Source organism: Microcebus murinus, chromosome 6 (genome assembly GCF_040939455.1).
Source record: "Microcebus murinus isolate Inina chromosome 6, M.murinus_Inina_mat1.0, whole genome shotgun sequence".
NCBI classification, from domain to species: domain Eukaryota; kingdom Metazoa; phylum Chordata; class Mammalia; order Primates; family Cheirogaleidae; genus Microcebus; species Microcebus murinus.
Genome location: NC_134109.1, coordinates 99,540,752 through 99,556,553, shown reverse-complemented (window position 1 = coordinate 99,556,553; position 15,802 = coordinate 99,540,752). Strand labels below are relative to the sequence as shown.

At 49.9% G+C, this 15,802-nt stretch overlaps 2 protein-coding genes across 13 annotated transcripts in view; one reads left to right on the top strand and one right to left on the bottom strand.

The window, feature by feature from the left end:
- The window catches only part of HERC1 (HECT and RLD domain containing E3 ubiquitin protein ligase family member 1), a 217,817-nt gene that overhangs the window by 183,414 nt on the left and 18,601 nt on the right, over positions 1-15,802 (top strand). For all 11 annotated transcript variants that reach the window (XM_076004460.1, XM_076004459.1, XM_076004465.1 and 8 more), the window contains exon 78: positions 969-7,154. In XM_076004460.1, the coding sequence (XP_075860575.1) occupies positions 969-1,154 (186 nt within the window). In that variant the 3' untranslated portion in view covers positions 1,155-7,154. The remainder of the gene's footprint in view (positions 1-968; positions 7,155-15,802) is intronic.
- On the bottom strand, positions 7,161-11,181 carry FBXL22 (F-box and leucine rich repeat protein 22). 2 transcript variants are annotated; one of them, XM_020286154.2, is made up of 2 exons: positions 10,613-11,181; positions 7,161-7,541 (listed from the first exon to the last, which is right to left on the bottom strand). In XM_020286154.2, the coding sequence occupies exons 1-2, from the start codon at positions 10,945-10,947 to the stop codon at positions 7,205-7,207; spliced, it is 672 nt and encodes a 223-aa protein (XP_020141743.2). In that variant the 5' UTR covers positions 10,948-11,181; the 3' UTR covers positions 7,161-7,204. The 2 variants fall into 2 exon arrangements, with proteins under 2 accessions (XP_020141743.2, XP_075860589.1); XM_076004474.1 differs by lacking the exon at positions 10,613-11,181 and adding an exon at positions 7,646-10,581 and having other exon boundaries at positions 7,189-7,594.

Genomic DNA, 15,802 nt, shown 5'->3' with positions numbered 1-15,802 from the left:
GGCCCTGGGCCCTCCACCTCCCACCGTGTGGAAATGCATCTCACCTAGGTGCGGGGCTCTGAGGAGGAAGGCCAATTGCTAAAGGAAGTTGAGCAAAAAGAGCAGGTTCTTTTGTTTCTTTTAAGAAACAAATTTTTAAAAATTTATTAAAAAACAATGTAATATTGTTACTATTATTACAAATAGTTTGGGAAATGGTTGTATTTGTGGGGAGGGACAGAGGACATACATGATCCTATTTCTCTAGTAGTAGCCATTTTCATCTTTGTGTAATTCCTCCTAGTCTTTGCCTCAGTCATAACATATTTTTGCATGACATATCTAGAATTTTTATTCTTATTTTTTTTAACCTCCTAATCTATTCTGAATACTTTTCTGTTTTGCTGCTGGGCATCATAATCATGACTTTCTTTTACATGACTGCGTCAGCATCAGTTTAATGGAGTGACTGGGGTTTAACTGACTGCTCTTTCCTCATCTGACCTGTGTGCTGTGGCCACGTGCACAAGAGGCAGAAGGCACACAAAGGGGACAGGAGGGGGTGAAGGCAGCACCCACAGCCGGCTCACAATTGTTCCTTCCATTTTGTCTGCTCTGTTGCATCCCTGCACCTGGCTTCGAGTCTGCACCCTCTTGGTAGATGGGAACAAACTCTTACTATACTCTTACTCTGTGCCAGGCACTGTGCAAAGTATGTTCTCCCAAGCAATCCTGCACTGGGAGAGGTGAGGAGAAGGAAAATCTTCACCAAGAGCCTTGGGGACATGGGACAATAGAACCCATTGTCTTTCTGCCATGGCTTAGTCTCTGCTTCCACTTGACTTGAGTGTGCAGTCAAGTCCACAGAGGCCATCTTGAAGGCAGGAAGAGATGCTTTCCAGCCTTTGGGAAGGTGATCATGGGCAACCTTACTCCCCGCAAGGTGCCCCAGTGCCTGCAGTCACAGCTCTGGGTCTCTCTCTCCACAGCCTTATGACAGTCTGCCTACCTCACAGACCTGCTTCTTCCAGCTGAGGCTGCCCCCCTACTCCAGCCAGCTGATCATGGCCGAGCGCCTACGCTACGCCATCAACAACTGCCGCTCGATCGACATGGACAACTACATGCTCTCAAGAAATGTGGACAATGCTGAGGGCTCCGACACTGACTACTGACCACCATGGGTGCTGTCACCCCTCCTTTGTTCTCAGTAATGCTCACTTCCAATGTGATGTTGATATACTTTTATGGTAACTACATAGATGTTTTAGGAACATAAACTGACATTATAAACAGTGGCCACATTTAGTTACTCTAAATGTAACAAAGAAATTAGATGTTTTTATTTTTCTGTGATTGTACAAAAACAAAAAAAACAAAAACAAAGTGCTTTCAGTCAGGTTTTTCCCTCCATATTTTTGGTCACTTTTGATAAGTTTGCATGGAACCATTTTGGTGCATTTTTAGTTGGGAATGATACATTTTTGTAAACCCACCCAGTGAACATGAAATTGTACATTGTGTATAATTGTTCATTAGAAAGGACAGTTTTACATGAATATTCATATATTTATTTTGTTTTAATTTGAATTGCCTGTGCAGAGTTCCTTACGCAGAGAAATAAAGCAGAATCAGGAATCAGAGTGTGGGCTGCTAGTGTTACTTCCAGTGGGGTTTCTGACCAGGAGCTGTGTCAGGGCAGACGTTAGCCCAGAACAGAGTGAGTGTTCAGGCTAGTCTCGCTCTGAGACCCATTCAGAAAGATTCCTTCTCATTGAAGGTGGGCATCACTTAGTAATCACCTAGCAGAGGACCACGATGTTCCAGGGTCCCCTGGGGATCCCAATCCTTGTTTTCCTTTGTTATTCTGTCATCCTGGGCGCTCGTGCTTGAGCTCTCTCTCTCTCTCTCTCTCTCTCTCTCTCTCTCTCTCTCTCTCTCTCTCTCTCTCTCTCTCTCTCTCTCTCTCTCTTTGTTCCCTCACCCCAGGGCCCTTGCCTCAGCCACTCACCTTCTCAGCACCACCGTCCTTCTTCCCTGAGCATACCTGGCGTGGGTTTCAGCTCTACTAGGCAGGGAGAAGAAAAGCCAAAGTAAAGCAGTTCTGGCCCTTCCTGTGAAGAAAAAATGAGCATGTGACAGGATTAAAGAACAGGACAATCTACAACAGCATGCGGGCTCTGCAGGGAGGACAGCCAGGGGGGAGGTGGCACAGAGAAGACAGCTATCACTAGCAGGCGCTTAGCGTGTGTAAGTGAGAGCCTGTGAATGAGTGCATGAACGCGTGAATTAATATGAGAATCGGGAGTGGCTTTCACATCCTTGAGTGATGGAGTTGTGCCTCGAGCTGGCGAAGGGGTCACAGTCTTGGTACTTGAACCCAGCCCCTGCGGGACATTGGTAATGTGCTCATTCGTTCAGCAGGGTCAGGAGTGTGTGTTCCTGGGGGAAAGGGCTCTTGAAAGCAGCTCTGAGGCTGTAGCTGCTGGGAGCACAAGCCGGAAGAGGGCAAGGCCTATGGCGGCTTGTCTCCTTCACCTACAGCTGGTTCATGCCACAAGCTGCTTCCTCTGTGCTTCGCAGGCAAGATCGTTGCTGACAGTCTGCTCAAATGAGGTACCAGACTGAGAGCCTTCCAGGCAGTTGTTTTCCACAAGGAAGGTAGGATGTGTGTTTTCAAAGAAAAATGGGAAGAAAAATATAATTTCGCCATCTAAGATACTGTGGTGAATGGATCTTTCCCAGTGAGAATATCTAATAATATTTAGAATGATGACATCTTAGTTTTACTGAAAAAAGGCTTCAGTTTGAAAGCTCAATCAATAGCAGTGTTGAAGGGCTCTGGGCTTGAAGCCTTCACTGCCTGGGTCTCTGAGCCAGGAGACAATTTCTTTTAGAGAAGAAAGGTGTCTGAGCTGTGGGCATCCTGGACAGCCAGGAGACGTCTTTTAGAATCTCCTGGGCTGCTTCCTGACTTTCTTCTTGCTGGGCTGGGCTGACAGTGTGCAGAGCCAAAGGATAGGTAGGTGTACAGCCTCAGATTGTTTCAATTCAAAATAATTCCTCAACCTTTGTGAGGCTCTGGCCTTTGCTGCCACAGTTTGCTCTGGACAGAGGGGGCAGGATCACGCCCAGCAAGCTGGTGCTCATAGTTCCAGGTCCTGTGCTCGGGGCTACTGGGCAGCTTCTTGGGAGGTCTGAGCCTGTGAGGGGAATCTGCATGGATGTTGTGATTTTATAACAGATTCTGTTTCTTTGCTGGAAACCTGTCATTTCTTCATTCTCTTGACTTTTGAAAACTCTGGAAGAGAAGCGGAAGCATGAGTCCCTGACCTGGGGAGCTAAAATGGGCCTGGTGGAGGTGTTCACTTTAGTTTGTTTTCAGCCCCTCTAGAGGCTTGGGTGATGTTTTTGTTTGTTGGCCTCATTCAGTAAACAAAAACTTGTAGTTCTCATGACCCTTAAGCAGTCTCAAGACTCCTAGCCTCTAAAATTTAGATTTGACTCCTAGTCTCTAAAATTTAAGATTTCTCCAGACGCCCTTCAAGGTGTGGCTTTGTTCTGGGCCTCCTGGCTTTGTGACCTTTGCCCAGCAAAGCCTACACCTGGTGAGCTGGGTTTGAATCCTAGAGCTGGAAGGAAGATCTCTAAGGGGTCAGCTGATCTCTCCTTTTATAGACCAAGAATCCAAGGTCAGTAGAGGGAAAGCACTGGATCACAGGTGCATCTGGGCTAGAGCCAGGAGCCTCAGCTTCCTGCAGGCGTGCCGTGGTCTAGGCGAGGCTGTTGTCAGTGCTCCCCCAAACAGCCTGTGCTGTCCCTGCAAGACAAGCCTCAGATCACCACCTCCCAGCAGCAGGCTGCCGCCTCCCAGGGGCAGTCTGGAACCCCTGACCCAAGAGCATGTGGCCCTGGTCTCTCTGCTGGCACTGAGGCTCCTGTGCAGACCAGCGTGATGGTGACAGGTCAGCCTCCAGCCAGGGAGCAGTGTCCTGCCCTAGTGCTGAGGTTCTGGGCCCTCCCCCTACCTTTCCCTGTATGTGACCATTGGCTGCCTTGGCCAAAACTGAGACTGAAAAGAGTTAGCAGTCCAGAAGTTGGGGGAGGTCTGTGATCTAATAGAGACCATGAGGACACTGATAACCCCCAAGCCATTGTGGGGTGGCTCTGGAACACAATCCGGCTCCCATTTCCCTGGGCCCTTCCTTCCCTGGATGTGCCTTGGGCTTCTTGCCTCTTGCCTTTGCTGGGCTGTGCCTGCTGACAGGGAACCCTCCTCACAGTCGCAATCTGTGGGCGCTGTGCCCAGCCCTCTGTGAGTTCCTGGATTACCCACATATAAACCTGGCTTCTTCCCGGTGCCTGGGCCTTGTGAGTTCTACCAGGCACTCAGCTTTTCTAGCCCCCCATGAATGTAAGACACCTTCCCCAAGCCTTACCTGCCAGGTACTGCACATTTAGACATAATCTCATCATGTCACAGAGAGGGTATTGGTCCCATTTTACAGATAAATAAACCGAGATTCAGAGAGGTCATAACTTGTCAGAAGCTATGGACAACAGAGCTGGGAGATCACTCAGGGACACTCATCAACCTCAGCTGCGTGTCTTCTCTCAATTAGAGCTGAGTCCCTTGAGGTAGGCCAACCCCGTGGCCAATACTCAGTAAACGCTTGTCAGATGAATGACGTGGTGGATTAATTAAGCATGCAGGGCACCTTGCTCTACACACACCTGAGAGAATATCTTGAAAGCAGTTTTTTAGATTAAATGGGATACTGTGTTCTGTCAAGTGCTTCACTCGTGCCTGGTGATGGTGAACAGTGACTGTTAGAAGGCAGAGTGGAGAGCCCTGGATCTCCATTAGTGCCCACCTTCTGGAAGCACTTAAAATAGTCCTTGGATCAGGGACCCAAAGTGCCCCTGGCTAGGGTGGAGGCCAATTTAGAGCCCTAGAAACAGCATTGAGTACAGCTGCCAGCGCAGCTCGAGTTCTGCGATCACTATAGTCTTGGGATGTGAGGGCGTTTCTAGGCATCAGAGGATTAGTCTGGGAACTTAACTCTCATTTATAGACAGAGGAAGACCTTCCATGGAAAAAGGGGGCCTTCGGGGAATGCAGGTTGCCCCATTCCAGCTCAAGGTGCAGTGACTTCTGCTTTACAAACACAATCATGACCCTTACAAGAACCTCTCAAGCAAGGTTCTCTTGCTATCCCTAATACACAGATAAGAAGCTGAGGTTTGAAGAGGGCTGAACTGCCGTTGGACACAGGACTAGAAATTGAGGGAAATGGGGTGGAAACCCAGATCCATTAGAGCCTGAAGCCAGGATCTTGTTGTTTCCCAGGTTAAACCACCAATTTAGGGCAAAGGGAACCTGCTGGGAATTTAGGCTTATTGGAGATGATGAAAGCAAAGCCCTGGGGCTTAAGTGGCTCTGCTGTAGACAAACATTCAACCCCATGGAAGCCTGAGCTTGCTTTCAGCTTTGTTCACGTTATTGGGAGAAAACTTAAGTCCCTGCAAGGCCTCTCTCCAGAGTCCAGAGTGATGGTGAGCAAACTGAAAAATCACCCAAACGAAGCCTGGGTCTCACAGGCTAGTAGTGGGGCCCGGCCACTCCACTGCAGCAGGTGGCATGACGGGGCTGGCTCTCCCAACACACATTAGAAGGGATTATGCTGGGCCAGAGCTCAGTGTGGTTACCCTGAATCTGGGGTAAGCACTGCCCCAGCCAGGGGCCGCCATGGAGCCCTTCAGCAGTCCCCAGAGGGACTGGGATGGGGCAGGGTGCTGTTTGCCCACATGCCTGGGAAAACGTCAGTGCCTTGGGGGCTTCACCTGGATATCATTTCTGCAAGGGGCCCTGGCTCCCACTGGAGGTAGGTTGGGGTGAGGGGATCACCATCTCGCATTTCATCCTTACATTAATCTGTCCACTCACGGCTACCTGCATCCCTAACTTCTCTGATCCCTCCTGCTCAGCTCCCCTCCTCATTGCTCAGCTCTAGCCACATTGACCCCCTTGCTCCTTCTTCTGCGAACACACCAGCCCTGCTCCCAGTCTGGGGCCTTTGCACCAACTGTTCCTGGAGTATCTTCCTCCCACATGGTTTGCTGGCTCCCTGACTCACCTCATGTCTCAAATGCCACCTTCTCAGTGAAGCTTACATTGCTCACCCCCTTCTCAGTGGCTTCCCCAGCCCCATCTCTTGCCAACAATCCCCATAACCTGCACTTTTTTCCATAGTACTTACCACCTTCTTATATACCAATTACTTATCTCTTCCTCCGTTACAGTGTAAGCTCTATGAGAACAGAATTTGTCTTTTTTCTCTCTCCCTGTTTCCCTATCTGGGCAAGGAACCTTAATTGTCTCTTGATCTCTACTCTTGATCAAGATCCTCTTTCTGAGAAGAAACACCTGGCCTGGGTGGGTGATGAGCCTTGGTCACAGCGGGCAGTGGGTGGAGCTGGAGTGTAGGCCTTGCCCACCGCAGGGCTTTCCCACCTAACCACGGTTCTTCAGGTACACGGGTCAGGAGGCTGCTGGGAGGCTGCGACCTTTATTAAAGGTAGGACATGGACTAAAGCCTTGAACTTGGAAGTACAGGCGTGTGCCCATATCCAACAAATCCAACTGGAGATAATCCAGCTTTGCATCAGCTTATAACAATTCCATTATCAAAGGACTTAATCATGGCTACTACTTTATTTTTAAATCTTTGGGTTTTATCAAAATGACTTTATGATATGAGAACGGTAGAAAATATGTATAATTATGCAATTTATGAAAGAAACAGGAGCGAGTGTTCTAGAATCGCGTGTGCCCCAGGAAAGGCGAGCGGGCTGGCGCTTCGCCGGGACCTGCGCCGTCGGCGGAGCCCTGGGCGGCGACGGCCCCTAGGGGACCTCGGGCAACGGGCAGGCCTCGCCGGGGCCACTCCGCCCGGCGCGCGGGAGGTCGGAGCCCCACCCCGCCGCCTTCCCGGAGCACGGCCGGCGGTGGCGGTGGCCAGGCCCTCCCCGCCCGCGGCGAGCGGAGTCCCGGGGCGCACGGAGGAGGAGCTGGTGCGGAAGGAGGGGAGAGGTGGTGTTTAGTGGGAACCAGCCGGGTGCTCTCCGAGCATCGGTCATTCGCGTTCAGCCCACGTATAAAATCGTAAAGTGAGGTAGGCGTTGCGAAGACGCGGCCGCTCTGACGCCGGGCGGGCGGGCGGGCCTAGCGCGGCGGCGGCTTGCGGGGGCCCGCGGCGGGCGCGCGCGGGGCCTGGTCGGGCAGCATGGCGGCGCTGTGCTCGGCGCGCAGGGCCAGGCGCGGGCACGCGGCGCGCAGGCGGAGCAGGCCGGCCGCGCTCACGTTGCGGCAGAAGTCCACGTGCAGCGTCTGCAGCGCGCGCCCGTGCGCCGCCACGGCCGTCAGCGTGCGGTTGGTGACGCGCGCGCAGTTCTCCAGGCGCAGCGCGCGCAGGCGCGGGCAGCAGCGCAGCAGGCGCGCCAGGCAGTCGTCGGTGACGTGACCGCAGCCGGACAGCGTGACGGACGCCAGGTTGGGGCACCTGCGGGGAGAGCGCGGTGACACCGGGCCGAGGCCGAGGAGGGCGGCCCAGGCCTGGCCTGGCCGGGGCTCACTGGCTCATGGAACCCACCCAGCGGCCCCGGCCAGGGCTTTCCAGCTCGTTTTCCTGCTTTCTGCCACTGCACCCCGGTCTGGCTCATAGTCTCGGGGCCCGTGAGGAGCCCCTAACGGCAGCCCCAACCCCCCAGAGCCATGGGACTGCCGGGGACAGTGCCGGGTCCCAGAGGGACGTGCTGTTCCTTGTTGCCTTGCAGGGGAGCCCTGGTGGCGACTGCCCCATCTAGCTTCCACCTGAGGGCCTTGAATGCCCCTAGCAGGATGTGGGGGGAGGAGGGTCTGTTTCCATGGCAGGTGGCTTAGTGATAGCCCCATTCCAATCCTTGAGGCCGCGGGACACCCCTCAGTATTGGCCCTGGGTTCGGCTCAGTTGCCTGGGCAGTTGCTGCAACCCCCTGGGACGCCAGCCTGGACGAGGTCAGGAGCCAGAGGCAGCTAGTACCAGGCCCTGAGGTGGGTACAGTCAGGAACACCGGGTAGCCCGCTCAGAGAGCTTGGAGGGCTCTCTGCTGCAGCCTCGCCAGCACCTGCTGGAGAGAGAAGATCTTGAGCAAAGTTAGACCTGTTTGCAGTGTGGGAAGAATGCTGTCTACCAGTGGGGTTGTGAGGACTGAGATTTGGGATGTAAAGAACCTGCAGCAGGGCTGGGCGCGGTGGCTCACTTAGCACTGGGGGGGGGGGGAGGTGTCAGGAGTTCGAAACCAGCCTGAGCAAGAGCAAAATTCCATCTCTACTAAAAATAGAAAGAAATTAATTGGCCAACTAGAAATATATAGAAAAAATTAGCCGGGCACGGCGGTGCATGCCTGTATTCCCAGCTACTCGGGAGGCTGAGGCAGGAGGATCGCTTGAGCCCAGGATTTGAGGTTGCTGTGAGCTAGGCTGATGCCACTGCACTCTAGCCCAGGCAACACAGTGAGACTCTGTCTCAAAAAAAAAAAAAAGGAACCCGCAACAGGGCCTTCTACAGACAGTCACAACCCACTTTCACTGGAAACAGGACCAGACTACTTCAAGTCCAGCAGGACCGTCTCACGGGCCTGGACCTTGGCTCCCTGTAGCCACAGGGAGCTGGTGTCGGCACTGAAGAAGAGTTTCCGTTTTCCTATGAGCCTCCCTCTTAGCTCCTTGCGGGCACCCGTCTGGGGCCAGCTCAGCTCCTTTGTGCTTGGGGTGAGGGATGAAGAACTAGCATACACTGGGCACAGCCACATTTCATGCACTGAGTCCGTGCCACCTTCAGGTTCACTTGCCTTTAGTCATCCCATCAACCTGCACCTGCAGTTTTGTAAATAAGGAAACTGGCCCAGAGCTCAAATGACTGGCCTGTGACAAAGCTGTCTGATCCAGGACAAATGTCTGAACCTTGCCGGGCCACTTCGGCATCTGTCAAGAGGGAGAAATTGTTACCCACAGGGTGGTTATGAGGACTAGGTGTTGAAGCCCCAAGGGTGTTGACTGATCCCTTCCCCTAAGCAGGAAAAAAAAAAAAAAAAAAACACAGAAAAAGAGCTGACTCCCTCGCTGCCCAGCCACCCGCAGCTGTTCCTCCCAACCTCTGAGCTGACTGCCAGAAGAACCAGATTCAGTAAGCCTTCATCAGTCCCTGCTATGTGCTGCTGTGCCATTGATCCTCTTACTCTGAGATGAAGGAATTTATCTGATTTTACAGAAGAAATGAGGTTGTAAGAGTTTAAAATATTTGAGCTAGGGTCACATAGTAGCAGCTCTGGGGACCCTGACAGCAAAGCCCTTTGCTTTGTGACACCAGGGCCCCTTGCTTGACAACCATACAATAACCTGGGAGGTCCCCCCACACCTTGCTGGTTTGGGGAATTAAGCCTAGTTCTCTTAGAGCAAGAATGTAAAAACTTCAGGGCAAACTCTGCCACTCCCCTACCCCATGTCATTCCCCAGTCTGATTTCTGGGCTTTGTCATGGTCACCAAAATGGCCTGGGCCACCCAGGGCCTAGCCCCTAGTCCACCTTGTTTTCTATCAGTTTTAAAAAAAGAAAGGTGGGGCCACCACACTATTTTCTTGCAGTTCTGTCATGCTGCCAGGAAACAGCAGATACTAAACTTGGGTGGCAACAAAGCCTTGTTTTCCACGAACAGCCAGGCTCGGTTTATTAGCGATCAGGGGGGTGCTTTTCCTCAAAGGCAGGACAGGACTGGCAGAAGCTCGGCAAGAGGCTGGTCGAGTGGCTCTGTGTTCTTGCACGGGCTGCTCTACCCAGGAGGCTGGGACCATGGAGGGAGCCTGGCCTGGTGGCTCAGCCTGTGTGTCTGGGGTGGGGTTGACAGATCAAGTACAGAATGCATTTGGGACACACTAGTACTAAAAAATTATTGTTTATCTGAAATTCAAACTTAACTGGGCAGCCTGTACCTTGATTTGCAAAAATATTACAACCCTATACTGTGGGCACATTACCTCTTAGAGCATCAGTTTGCTCATTTGAAAAATTAGGCTAGGGGAGTGTATTTTATTAAGTTCTCAAAGGAAGCCATTATTACTGCCTCTGCTCTCAGAGTCTGCTTTGGCTCAGCTAACCGAGCACCCTAGCGCTCCCTCCTCAGCGTTTCATGGGCCTTGAGGGCCCTTGCTAGGGCTTAATGCAGGGATGAGCTGATTGTTGCATCTGGAAGCCTTTTCCCCGGGCCTGACCTTGAGAATCCAGGCCCAGTTGGACCCGCCTAGCACTTATGGCTACCAGGGAGGTCAGCTGGCCAAAGAGCAGGCACAGCTGAAGCCCCAGTTCTGTCTGCAGCAGCAGCAGCAGCATCTCTGGGGCCTGGCAGGCTGAGGAAGATTAGCAGTTGTTTCTCATGGTTTTATCCATCTCCTGGGGACTGTGCCTGGGTGTCCGCCTTGGGCCTAGTCTGAGGTGTCCCAAGACAGAGCCATCGTGGTCTCCTAATTTGCTCTTCCCTCCCCCCTCCGGAGCCAGAGCCAGCAAAGCCAGCGCTGCTCAGGAGGCAAGGCGGCCTACCTGTTGCACACCTGGAGGAGGAAATCATTGACCAGGCTCTCGTGCCGGCTGCAGATGCTCCTCTGGAAGGCGCTCTTGAGCCAGTCCTCGATGCTGCACACCTGCACGCGGCTGGAGTGCCAGCAGATGGAGAGGCTCCGGAGAGCCGGGCCCAGGAGGAAGTTGTCCTTCTTGAGTTCAGTGAGGGAACGGAAGTGCAGCAGGGGCCAGAGTGCAGGATCCTCAAACACGTCGTGGAGCTGAGAGCAGGTCCTGGCCAGGTTCTTCCTGCTGTCCTTGTCCAGGAAGGAGAAGAGGTGCAGCAGGCACTCCCGGTTGAGCTGGGTTATGTGCATGGTGAGCGGTGGCCACACGTGAGTGCAGCTGGAGCCAAGGGACTGACCTACCTCCTGCTCCTCCTCCCCAGGCCTGGGCTGGTGGACATATATGGTTGAGGAATGGTGTTTATTTTTGGCCAACAACTGGTGCTGAAGCTCTTGAGGGAGGAAAAGAAAAGCCAGGATCCAGACATACGTGCAGCAGTCTGTGGTTCGGCTTATGTTCAGAGGGATTGAAAATCCTGGCAGAAAAGCAGCCTATTGAAGTTAAATAGTTTCCTTAAAAGGGATTTCTTTTCCTTTTAGCGGACAATTGTGTTTAGCAGAAAGCTCTTTTGGCTTTTCCCAAGGCATTTTGGTTGGAGGTGGCAGGCCTGACCAGCTCTGTCTGGGCTTGCAGTCTCACGGGGAGGGACTCTGATTGTAAATATTAACTGTTTTGATTTTCTAGTACATCAAGATGAATCTTTTGCTCCACCCTTACTTGGAAGAAGCCTGTTGTATGTAAAGAACTATGGGTGACAGTTCAGAGCTGTGAGCAGAACACATGAGTAAGGGCCTCATTTCTGTTATTTTCGCTCCAGAGTGATGGTTTCCAGGATAGGCTGATTACCTTCAAGTCCTGTTGCCCTCCACTAGGCAAGGGGATCTCCTTGGCCTCCCAGACAGCTCTATTTTTACCCTGAGTTGTTTCATAAAAGATTTAGCAGAAGTAGCTTATCTTTCCAAGGTTTTTTATATGTGTATGTCCATGGTTTAAACTTAAGTTTACTTGGCCTTTTCCAATGATGTCCTCCTGTTTAGAGCCTGTATTTCCCCAAATGTCAGATGGATGAGGTAGCTCTTAATACAAAACAGCTTGAAGCAGTTTCAAGTTGAAGTATTTTAGTCTATGCTTGGCTTTAAGGCAGCCACACACCGTCCCCTTCGTGAGTGCCCTCAGTTCCCTCTTGGAGAAACCTCTGGGTCAGTCCCCTGCCCTGTCTGACTCACCTCTAGGCAAATTGCCTGGAGGTATTTTCCATTATTTTTGAAGACCTGAGAAGACCTCACAATATGGTGGACCCATTTCCTAATACCACTTTACTCCCAACCTTAATTCCCTACTGTGAATCCCTGGCTGTCACTGGTTGGTGTGTTTGGGAGGTGGTGATGCAGTCCAGCTTGGAGCTACAGCCTGCCTGTGCTAGTCAGGTGACAATAGTCTTCCTCTGCTAGCCCAGGGAGCACCACCTCAGTGGTCACTTTTGTTCTCCCCATTTCACTGGAATTGGAAGGAATGGCAATACTTTGTTTTCCCATTGTGTGGACTCGTGACACAGATGAAGCCACTATGCTGGACCCACTTCTGGAACTAAGTCTTGGTCAGGTCTGGTGCAGCTTTGCCTTTAAAAGCAGAAGGCAGGCAAGGCCAGAAGTAGCCATTCTAGTCAGTGCCCTTCCTCTGCGAAGCCAGTCTCAGCTGGTCCTCCTGTGCCTCTGTCACCCCACCATGCCAAGGTGAAGTGCAAGGGGGGACTTTCTTGAAAACATAAGCCAAAGAACAGCTAAAAGGGTTCTGAAGGAAAGGGCAACCAGCTGCTATTTCAAGCTAATCATTTTAGTTCAGAATTGCAGCTGAAGCCCCTCTAGGCTCTGTCTAGGTGTACTTCACTTAAAGGGTACACTGCAACACCACAGATGGTTTTTTTTTTAACCATGCCCATTCAGCAAGGATTCAGACGGGGATTAGCCTTATTATTGCCACTTTCCCTCCCAAGTCCTTTTCATCCAGTACTTTCCACGGAGGGCTGACACTTAGAAATAGGTAGTTCTTTCAGCTTCTTAAAAGGCTAGAGTAATGCAGTCATGTCATCTGCGGGGGAAGAGGAGTCGTCATGGTTCATCATGGCTTCCAACCTGCAGCAGCTCTGCTGGACCGGCAAGACATTGGCCAGGAGGACGTTTGAGCCCTGCCTCTGGTGGGTGGTAGGCAGCATCCTAGACTCACGGAGCAGGAAGTGGAGGCAGAACAATGTGAGCTGCAGGCACCTCTGTTGTCAATTTTAGAAGACTGGCAGGCAAATAAGTCAGAAAAAGGATGGGTGTGGAAACAGGGTTGCTTTTGTTTTTTCTGTTTGCGGAGGCATGGGAGCAAACAGGTGGTGTATAGGAGCTTACTGGAAGCAGTTTTTTTATTTTAACAGCACTTATTTGCCTGTTTTGCTTTAAAAGATGACCAATATCCTTTGCTCAGAGCCCCAAAACTAGTTCCTTGGGATAGAGAGTCTAGCTCTGAAGTGGGGGAAAGGTCCTCCTTTTTTATAAAATCAGTAGTCATAAGGAGAGACTATGATTTCACTGGGCAAGGGTGAGTGGGACCTCGGGCACTCAACTGCAGGCACTAAAGGATTTCCTCCCAGCCATCACCTTGCTGGCACAGGTCCCTTCCTCCTGGCCTAGGTACACCAGCAGTTCCAAAATCATGGGGATTCTGTAAGAACTTAACTACCTGTTGACTGACTGACAAGGCCCACAGCGTAAGTATATAATAGTTTACTTGGCTTCACGGAAAGGGTATGCAGAAATAATAGTCAAAAGGAAAGAGAACAGACCTTTAATGATACTTTTTTAAACAGTTCAGGTTGGTGAAGCAGAAAAGGGATGTGATTACAACTTAAAAGAATCAGTCACTTGCACAATTAAACAATCCTCTTGGCATCACACAAACTAGGTTTTAATGGCAAATGATTACATCACAGCATGACCAATACTTGTGGAAGGCAGCCTGGAGCCCTCGTGCTCACGCCTGGGGGAAGGTGCTGCGCGAGGTGATGAGATGCAAAGACCCTGGACCACAGACGACACACGCCCACTTCTTCCCACGCTTCTGTGGCTACACCCTAGTCACCCAGGACCCATGCCCTGCTGCAGAAACGGGCTTTGCCCAGGAGCTTTTCCAGGGCCCGAGTGAAGAGGCCACTAACATAGTTTAGGGGTGGTAGAGATTAATGTGGGATAGGTATATCTAAATAGACTATATACACTAAACCAATGACGGAGAGGTTTGGCTTTAAGAAATAAATATGTCCCCAACTGAAGAAACCAAGCTGCTGAGTAGGTTCCACAGGTGAGGTACACATTTAACACTTAGCCAGGGCCAGTATACTTTACTGGTTTAATTCTATTACATTTGTCATCACTATACACTGAGTAGAATACAGTGGATAAGCAAAGGTTTCTCCACCATGGAGAGAGATTTGTGTCACCACAAACGGTTTCTATCACCCACCTGTGTGGGAGGACTTCTGAGAAAGTTTTCTTGTTCCAAGGAGCCATGTGACTCGGTGTGAGGCTCTGCCTCAGAAGCTCTCTGAGTGAGAAGCCACGTACATGCTGGAGACAACATGGCACAAGGGAAAAGCCCTGAAGAGCACAAAAAGATCAGCTTTTAAAATAGGTGCGATAAGGCTGCACAGTTAAAAATTTAAAATACAAATAGGCACATTTACATCACTGGTGTTCAAGTGCACAATTCAAATGGATCCAATCACTTTTACAATGAGTCTTCATGATACTATTCCAACATTTGTTTAAGTAAAACCAAGCAATAAAAACACTATGGAAATACAAAGAGACATGTTCATCTCTTAAGCCAACAGTGTTGCCTGTCTAAAGACCACTTTCCACAACAAAGTAGTCCAGTCTGTTGCTAAATTCCACTTGGCATAAAAAGCTTCTCTTTACCAACATCAATTCTGCCCAAGTGTTTACTAAGTTATAACAGCTGCCCATTCAGAGAGACAAAAGATTTAAGTGCAAATGTTAAAAGTTACAGCTGTCTACCTTCTAAGCAAAAGAGCCTGGATTCATAGGAAATAGCAAGATCAAAGGAGGCTCACATTTCAGGTTCAATTAGATACAATGATAATATACTGATTATGTATTCGATCAAAAAATGTGGAAACCCATTTTTGCAAATCAAAACCAGTCAAATATCACAGTTCAGATATTATCTAGTTCAACTTGATATATAACATATAAACTACTGTACATCCACGCTTCCCTCTTAACTATCTTCTCGGACTCTGACCCAAACTGGATGGCAAAGCTTTACTGTCAGGAGTGAAAATTTAGACCAGCACTGTCCAGGAGACCTCTACACGTTATTGGGAATGCACTAGACCTGCCCTGCCCTGTGCCACACGGTTGTTGAGCACTTCAAACATGGCTAGTATGACTGAGGAACGAAGTTTCTAATTTAAATAGCCACATGTGGCCAGTGGCCACCGTATTAGATGATGTGTGTTTAGATATGCTTGCAATTTGCTCCCTGTCATGTTTAGCAGATGTGTTCTGTTCTGAGAAGATGTATCCAGCTAATATTAAAATGTGAATGGAGCCACATCTGCTCCTGTAACTTTAAATATCTGACCTAAGAGGAAAGCTACCATAATTTCTTTTATATTTATACACTTTAACAATTCCTATTTTTTCTTTTAATATAAAAAACAAGATTACCAAAAAGTCTGGTTGGCTGGCTTAATGTGAGCTATATTTTGTCCTTTGTAGAGAACTGAGAAGGAAAATAATGATGTTAGACAAAAGATGAACGTGAAAAACAGTGCTGTTTTGAGCTCCAACTCTCGCCAGATAATTTGTAGACAACGCCGCCACCATCCCCAAAATCAAAGGACGGGTTTAGAACACTTGTAGAAATTACAATGACTTCTTTAAATGGGGTTCTGGTTCCAAATTCCAATTTGAGTTAAATCTAAATAGTGTTTATACCTGTTTTTCTTAAACAATTTAAAGCTACTAAATTCAAGAATAAAAACTATTTATTCAAAGTGAGAACTTGCTTTACTATCAGGATAGGCCAATGAGAGTTGTT